Below are 9,610 nucleotides of genomic sequence, written 5' to 3'. Positions count from 1 at the left end.
GTACATCCTTACCAGAACGCTGCTGTTGATTTGGTTCATCTCATAATAATGCATATCCTTATGTTTTTCCGTGTAACGATAGTTTACTGGTAATCAATTCCACGTTTAGATCCGCCGTTGGCATCTCTGGCCCCTATATACCTATAAAGAATGAAAATGCCATTACCCAAGCTTTGGGACATACGTAACGTCCCTCAGAACGGGATTTGTCGTCTCCACCTTCATTTACATTGCCATCCTTTTAGAAAGCATGGAGACACAAATAATAATAATAATAATAATAATAATAATAATAATAATAATAATAATAATAATAATAATAACATCCTGTGCTAAAATGCGGTGTGAACAACAGAGCAATAACGTTATATAATGGATCCCTACTTAGAGCTAAGTCCTATAATAATAATAATAATAATAATAATAATAATAATAATAATAATAATAATATCCCAAGCTAAAGCGCGGTGACAGCAAGAGAGCAATAACAATATAAAATGAAACTTCTTATAAGCGATAAGCCCTTTTCACACTACTTTCGTTGACAAACACAACCTAAAAACTGAAAGAGGATGGCTGTTCAAAAAGAGCTAAAAAAGTTTATACTATACTGACAAAGTGGAGAACTAAGTTGCTCAATCAGATGCAATACTCTAAAAACAAAAAACAAAAAAACAAAAAACAAAAATTTTAGTCTCATTCTTTTCTATATATACTGGTTTCCAAGAAACTCTTTGTAGGCGTATAAGATAGGAGTTAACGGTATTGTTGGAGCCATTCTAAAAACAACATCATCAACGGAAAACCGCCTTGCAATTTTAATGTATTGATATATAACTTTTCCGTGTATAATACTCAAACTCGTGGTGGAGTGAGACGGAGCCCTTTGGACATGTTCCGTTAAATCCCATTATGACTGTTCACACACACACACACCTATATACTCTTATATATATATATATATATATATATATATATATATATATATATATATATATATATATATATATAATATATATATATATAATATATAATATATATATATATATATATATATACATATATATGTGTGTGTGTGTGTGTATTTTTTGCTTTCTGTAATTTGATTTTTCTTAAAAGGGATCATAAAAGATACAAAGAAATTTTAATTAAAATAAGCCACTATATTTCGACCAATATACATTGGTCCTCGTTTATCGGCTGATATATATAGTGACTTTAATAAAAACTGTTTGCTTCTTTTATAATATATATATGCACCTTTTCAGGTGCATATATATATTATATATATACACTGTATATATATATATATATATATATATATATATATACATATACTGATTTGTTTCCTTTTCTTATGGCTAACTTAAACCTTAAATATATAAAAACTACTGAGGCTAGAGGGCTGCAATTTGGTATGTTTAATGACTGGAGGGTGGATGATTAACATTCCAATTTGCAGCCCTCTAGCCTCAGTAGTTTTTAAGATATGAGGGCTGACAGAAAAAGTGTGGACAGAAAAAAGTGCGGACGGACAGGCAAAGCTAGCACAATAGTTTTCTTTACAGAAAACTAAAAAGGAAAGCGTTCCTTCACAACGGCGTTGCAACGATTGACAACCCAAAATAACAAACTTAGCCCAAACCAGCCTACGTATATTGCCCATTAATTGACTGGGTTTAAAGAATGAAATGCTTTGTTTATCGTTTAAGCGATAAAGTAGCCTAGGTCCATGGTGATTTAAAATACAAACCAACATAGGTCCATTGCAGTATAACGTATAACGGTCATGTCTCTTTTGATTTATATGTAACGTATTCCGGTCTCTCGTTGTTTATGATGTAAAATAATAAGGGTCTCTTGTGGTTTATAACATAAAATATTAAAGGTTCCCGTGGTTTATAAGAAACAATATAATTCTCTGGTATTTGTTAAAACATACGACTTTCATGGTCTTTAATTAAAACAAAAGTTATCCCGTCGTTTTAAAACAAAAACTGGCAGAAATCTTTTTTATATAAAATGTCGCAAGTCTCCTGGTTTATAACGTTCAACGTCAAAAGCCTCTTGTGGTTCATAGAGTAAAACATCACACGCCTGTCTCTCGTGGTTTATGCCATATAAATAACAGGTCTCTCGTGAGTCATAACTTACTACGTCATAGGTCCCATGGTTTATAACTTAAAACGTCATAGGTCTCATGGCTTTAATTTCTAACGTCATAGGTCTCATGGTTTATAACTTAAAACGCCATAGGTCTCATGGTTTTAACTTATAACGTCTTAGGTCTCATGGTTTATAACTTAAAACGTCTTTGGTCTCATGGTTTATAACTTAAAATGTCATAGGTCTCATGGTTTATAACTTAAAACGTCATAGGTCTCATGGTTTATAACTTAAAACGTCACAGGTCTCATGGTTTATAACTTAAAACGTCACAGGTCTCATGGTTTTAACTTCTAACGTCATAGGTCTCATGATTTATAACTTAAAACGTCATAGGTCTCATGGTTTTAACTTATAACGTCTTAGGTCTCATGTTTTATAACTTAAAACGTCATAGGTCTCATGGTTTATAACTTAAAACGTCATAGGTCTCACGGTTTATAACAAAATGACAAAAGTCCCTCGTGGTTTATTGCATAAAATGGCAAAGATTTTATGTAGTTTAAGATGTTAAATGAATAGGTTTAGAGCAGATTCAGATATAAAATATAAAATTATTCTTAGTTTAGATATATAAATTCACAGGAACATCGTTTGGTAAACAGGCTAAACATTATCTTCAATGCCTGGAATGATGGCTGTATAACTTTAAAATACAAAGTATCAGATTTAGCATGGCATCAGTCACAGATAAAAGACGTTACAAGCAACGCTCAGAAATATAAAATTATATGTTTGTCATCTAAAATTTAAGACATTACATTCTTATTTTTGTATATGTGGATTAAAATATAACGGAACAGACGCTTACCATGGTTTAAATATAACAAAGTAACATTATAACCGAGGGTTATAATGTAAGCTGACAGGTTTTCCTTAATTTAAAGCACATAGTGCAAGATTATAACGGCTTTTAATAATAAATGACATAGGCTTAACCAAGGTTAAAAGTATGCTGTATTGTAAAACAAGTTATATTGGTTCCAATAGAAAATCACATAGGCTTACCTAAGATTAAAAGAGTACGGCAATATGGGGTTATCTTGGGATGCAGTATGAAATGACATATGCTTGCCGTAGTTTAAAGGTATAAAGTAACATGAGCTAACACTTGTTCACAATAACATGACATAAGCTTACCCAAGGTTAAAAGTACAAAGTAATATTAGGTTATTAAATAACATAACATTACTGCCAGTTCAGAATATGAAGTAGCACTACTTGAGGTTATCGAGGCTTTCGCTGTCGACCAAATACTTAGAAATCTGGTCGACAAGAACTGACAAAAGAAAAAAAAATAGGCTATACTTACGAATACGATGATTGATATGGCAGTCATGACATGACGCAACCAGCCTATGAGTTTGTTATCCATACTGAACATGTTCAGCCGCTTCAAATGACTAGACGATGATGGCATCTTTATTTTTGCAAATGTGGAAACACGTGATCCAGCCAGTCTCAGTGAGACACGGTAGAACCTCTAAGCTGTTAAGCTATGAGGGCCAGAGGAACAAGTCAAGTTTACGCGCCACTGTCTGCAGGTTACAGATCACTAGGTCACCGTGTCCGACAATGATTTCATTCAAGAATGTCCATGATTCTACTTGCTTTGAGATACTAAGTCAGTGATGAGCTAAACTTTCATTCGGAAAACCAGCAAGCAAGATCTGTTCATTCCTATTTCTCCCTCTTTTCCTGTTGTCAGCGACGATCACTCTTCGATAGCGATGAAATCACCAGTTTTAACGTTCCTTGTTCTGATCTGAGATGGAAAATTCTTTTAGATGATGACATGGACTGGCTGATCTTGAATTCACTCAACGGTTACGTATTAATGCAATGTGCAGCGCAGGTCACTGCTACTTTGCAGAGGACGAAGAAGACACACACGTTCTCACTACGGCTGCTGAACGTCAACTGTTTACTTGGCCTAGCTGACGAGCCGATGTGCCGAACCTTCTCCCCGGACCGTACCCGACGTCTGAGTAGAGTCCGAAGCTACAACACCAGAGGATTTACTTTCAGTCATTCGAGACGCGGATCGTCTATAGCTTTCACCACCAGCCTTCTGTTCGCCGCGCATCCGTATATTTACAAATACAGTTTGACTGTTTGCGAAATTACTTCGTGGAATGATTAGCCTCCTTTCGGCTTTCTAAGAAAATGAGCATCGTTAGTTATAACGCACGTTCGGCTAGTTCGGGACTGCACCATCTAATAGCGATGATGTCTTTTTATATTCTGCCAATTTTTCGTAAATTGACAGAAACCAGTGACAACTGTGACACGATTTGCATAAAAGGATACGGTACTTGCTTCCCTCGTCGTCGGTAAGAAGTCTTCGCGCGCGCACATATATATACATACATACATACATACATACATATATATATATATATATATATATATATATATATATATATATATATATATATATATATATGACGTTGCTGATTTTGTGGAGGTCTAGTGCACGAGCAGTTCACCTATATATATATATATATATATATATATATATATATATATATATATATATATATATATATATATATATGACGCTGCTGATTTTGTGGAGGTCTAGTGCACAAGCAGTTCACCCTTAAATCAGATTGAATTCCTTAAAGCATGAAGTTGACAGCACTTCTCCTATTTTTGTATTTTGGGAACTGCTTATATATATATATATATATATATATATATATATATATATATATATATATATACATACATATATATATATATATAATTTATATACATAGATACATATACTGTATATATTTTATATATGTATATGAAATGTGTGTGTATATATATATATATATATATATATATATATATATATATATATACATACTCGTATATATATATGTGTGTCAGGAAGGAGAGAGAGAGAGAGAGAGAGAGAGAGAGAGAGAGAGAGAGAGAGAGAGATAATTCATCAGCGTCTAGCTGAAAATGCAACAATCTCTTTCCTTCGGATGCTCAGACATAACAGGTACCACTGACAACAGACCCAACAGCTTAAACAATAACAACAACAAAGACAATAGGACAGCAACAGCAATAACAACAGCAACAAAAGAATTAATGGGGCTTGATTACACGAACGACCCCGAAGGAGAGAAAACTAAGCCTTCCTGAGGGCTCCCAGCCGGATACACGGTTGCACAGCCCACGCAACGCAGTTGCACAACCATAAGAAAGAAGCTCGAAATCAGACATTATGGATAATGGCGGGGCAGCTTTGTTAAATAAAATGAAACTGTATAGACAAAGAGCAGAAACTTCCGGATTTTCATTAACTGAGATTTTGATATTAAAATTGTTCAGATTAGTACAGAAAAAGATTTTCGTTATGTGCGCACGCGCAGGAAACTTCAGTCCGAGAGAACTCTGGAGAACTCTAAGGGTTGCGCATACCATGTTTAATCTGCAATACGTCTGATTTCAGCAATTTCCTTCTAATTATTTCGTTATTTTCACTTTCTTTATTTACAAGATACCGTTATTAATATTTCCTATCACACTCATCTTCGTTAGGTACGAATGATTTGTGGATAAGTTTCAAGGAAGTTTTATGGCTACTTTAAACCACCAGCATATACGCGCATAGAAATCTACCCGTTTGATAATTCATCTTTACTTAATGATTATTTTCACCCGTTCATTATATTCCTAATAGATCCATTCTGGCTACACTCTCAACGAGTCGTTTAGACGAACCTTGCAAAGTCATCCCCAAACTTAGTTCAAAAGGGCAAAAAGTAGCTCTTTTAGGAACTAAGAGCACAAAAAGTAGTTTATGTTGAAGCTTTGAGGTTGTCCACAAACAAGCTGACTAAAAGGATTATTTTGAAATATATATCCAGTATATACACACATATATATGTATAATATATATATATATGTGTGTGTGTATTTGTGTGTGCGTGTGTGTGTGTGTATGACTGAATCATGAAAATATGGAACGTGCTGAATGTATAAGTAAAGACAAAATCTCTTTCCTTCGTCGATTTTGTCTATATTATATATATATATATATATATATATATATATATATATATATATATATATATATATATATATATATATATATATATATGAGTGTGAGTAAGATCCACAATGAAGCAATGTTACAAAACACAGTGTATTATAGATATGTACGTACAAAGCTTATAACATTCGCCCAACTGCTGTGGACTTGTTCAACAAAACAAGTCCACAGCAGATGGACGAAAGCTATACGATTTGTACATATATACTTTTAATACAATGCGTTTTGTAACATGTATTTCATTGTGAAGCTTATCTCGCATTTCTGAGAAAGACATAATACTTTTATATTTCATATGCATATGCAATATATATATATATATATATATATACTATATATATACATATACATATATATATATATATATATATATATATATATATATATATATATATATATATATATATACGTACGTGTGAGCGTGTGTGCGTGTGTAAGCGTTTCGTCATATCGCTTGTCTCATCAGAAAGAGAAACATAGTTCGATTCCCTGGCGAAACAGCAATTTAGTTACTTTCCTTGAGATCCCACTGCTTTCTTTGACCTAAGAAGCGAATTAAGTGCCTGCTGGTGTGTTGATTGTGGTAGGGTAGCAGCTAGGTGGAAAAGGTCATAGGGCTAGCAACTTCGCTCTAAAAGCCTCGCAGGAATGCGGAAGGGTAACACCTGGAGCACAATCGTTATTAGGGAAAGGCGTGTAATATATATTTGCATATATAATATTTATAATATATATATATATATATATATATATATATATATATATATATATATATAATGTGTGTGTGTATGTGTGTGTACATATGTATATATACACATAAATATGCATATATATATGTATATGTGTATTTATGTATATGTATAATATATATATATATATATATATATATATATATATATATATATATATATATATATATATATATATATATATATATATATATATATATATAATTATATATACACATATATATCCAGAACCATTTTGAAACCACTGATTAAACTGCTGAGCATTTCGCAATTTTCCAAACTGACCGATTTTTTTTAAGTTCAAGATACCGATAATTATGTACCAATAATTCTTTTAGTATTCTTTCTGTTTTTTTTTTAGCACTACTGCTTCGTTATTCCATAAATAAGGTATCCTTGATTCCTTACAGTTGCAGTTGAACATTTTCCCTAAAGACGACTTTGCCGCCTTTCTCTCCTCCGTGGAAATTCTTTTTTATGGTAGGAGCCTGTGCAAAGGAAGCACGATCGTTCATTGCATCTTGTTTCTTTTTTTCTCGGAGTGAAAATATTTGCCTTTGAGGGCCTTGGCTACCGGTTGCTTCCACTTCGTCTACAGACAAGCACTGCTGAGTTGTTACATTGCATCTTTGCAATTACAGTTCGAATGCAGCATGATAGCCTGTAACTGATGCTTTCATCGTGAAGCGCTTCATAAAAAAGTCGGAGATACATGATTTCAGAATCATTTATAAAGACTAATGTGATTCGGTTACTACCTGGATAGATGGCCACAAAATGAAACCCACAAATGACACACGCTCCACAATAAATACTGAAAGTCCTGGAGGATTGGAAATGGGTCACAATGAGCCGTAGGAAGCGAATGCCAATAAAATTGCTAGTTAAGGTTTATTTGCAGCCGTCAATTTCTATTTTCTTTTCATCTAAATAGAGAAGATTTTGAAGCTCTTCCCGTCTTTGTGTAAAATACCAAGGAGTTAAAACATTATTATTCGTGTTTGTTTTAGGCCAAGTACCTGGTAACATGGATCATAATATTGGCCGCTATGATTAATTAGTATATTTCTTCCATTTTGCCACCTTCTTTTCAATACGACAGCTGTTTCCTTTGAATAACAAACATCATCTCCGACTTTAGTCAACTGCTTAGTGTAAACCAAAAACAAATGCAGTAACGTTTATAATGCACTAGATGCTGTCCTACACAGTATGCAAATTTAATGTCCTTAAGAGGGGAAAGTCAGACTGTGCCTAAATAGTTTTCACTGACGCCATTCTTTTTGTTATAAGTATGAAAAACTAACAGTAACGGCAGCATTGACAGCTGTTGTGAAGACACTCTTGTCTTGAATAAGAACTACCGAAAACATGATAGGAATGGAAAAACAGCGATAGCGTAACATCGATGGTGTAATGAATTTAAAAGTATTTCACCAGACTCAACTTTCAAGGAATTTTACGGAACTGAAATATCTGCCTAATTATTTGGATATGACATATCTACTGTTACTTTGTGCTGACTCTGTAGATGCTGTTTGCATCACAAAGATACTACTCACAAGTCTAAGCACAGCGTTCATCGAATCACAATTCATTATTATTAAAAAAAGGATTTAAAAATTTCTTACGATCTAATCAATTTAGAGTATTCAGTTGCAACAAGGGTGGGTTGGGTTTGATTAGGGTGACCTTAAGACCAGCAGAAGCCCTTCCCTTGGGGCGGCCCGTAAGTATTGCAAGGTCTTAAAGGGAATACCAAGTCAGGTATTTACCACTAAATTTATATCATCCAAACGAAAAAACTGGCTGCAAGGATGGACAGGGTTTTCTCTATACATCTCTGTCACGCGTCCAGTTGGCTAATGTTCATTTGATATAAAAAACTTAACCCCATTGCCACAAGCAGTGAAAATAATAAGAACAGTAATGAACACTGAAATTAATTTCATGGTTATATTGAAATTAATTCAGAGACGGTCGAGAGCTTCCTCAACTTGCATCATCAAGTGAAATACATGACAAATATATTATGACAAATGACAATCCAAAAAGAATATCCATACAAGAAATAAGAACCACGTCAGTTTGCTAAGTCGATAGGAAAAAACCCGTGACTGAAGAAGCAAAAAGCCATAATGAATAGTGGCAAGATAACAGATACAACTCGAAGGCAACCAGTAAATTTTTAATTTATTAATTCACTATTCTTGCTCAGATGAATATTCTATTAGATTTTGGAAGTCATCATCCATCACTTACTCGCTCCTTTGTATCAAGCGTGATGGTCTTTCGGGAAAACCAAAATCCTGAGTTTGAATAACCAGGCTTTAAAGTATTTCATCCTGAATAAAATTTAGGTATCGATGTAATCTGTTATTCATTTTATTGATGAACTAGATAAATCGCTTAACGTATCAGGTACTTCTACCTGCGGTCCCTGGGACATTTTCAGATGGTAGAGTGTGTATTTTAATTATACCGTCATTATGGAATGTCAATCTATTGGGTACCGTCACACTCTGACATGGCAGGAATTGTAGAGGCAGAAAAACTGCGAAGGAACAGCTACTGTTAATGAATGTAATTATGAAGAATAATGGCACTGCAATCAAAACGTCAAGAGAAAATCTGAGCA

The 9,610-nt window shown here is 33.7% G+C and overlaps 2 protein-coding genes across 3 annotated transcripts in view; one reads left to right on the top strand and one right to left on the bottom strand.

Annotated features, from left to right (window-relative positions):
* The window catches only part of LOC136838497 (tetraspanin-31-like), an 80,062-nt gene extending 75,907 nt beyond the window's left edge, over positions 1 to 4,155 (bottom strand). The window contains exon 1 of the mRNA XM_067103549.1: positions 3,479 to 4,155. Within this exon, the coding sequence (XP_066959650.1) occupies positions 3,479 to 3,586 (108 nt within the window). The 5' untranslated portion in view covers positions 3,587 to 4,155. The remainder of the gene's footprint in view (positions 1 to 3,478) is intronic.
* Positions 1 to 9,610, top strand: part of LOC136838405 (uncharacterized) — a 208,005-nt gene that overhangs the window by 53,993 nt on the left and 144,402 nt on the right. The window lies entirely within an intron of this gene.

This window comes from Macrobrachium rosenbergii, chromosome 1 (assembly GCF_040412425.1).
Source record: "Macrobrachium rosenbergii isolate ZJJX-2024 chromosome 1, ASM4041242v1, whole genome shotgun sequence".
Classification (NCBI taxonomy): domain Eukaryota; kingdom Metazoa; phylum Arthropoda; class Malacostraca; order Decapoda; family Palaemonidae; genus Macrobrachium; species Macrobrachium rosenbergii.
The sequence above is the reverse complement of the archived record's forward strand: the minus strand, read 5'-3'. Positions and strand labels throughout refer to the sequence as shown.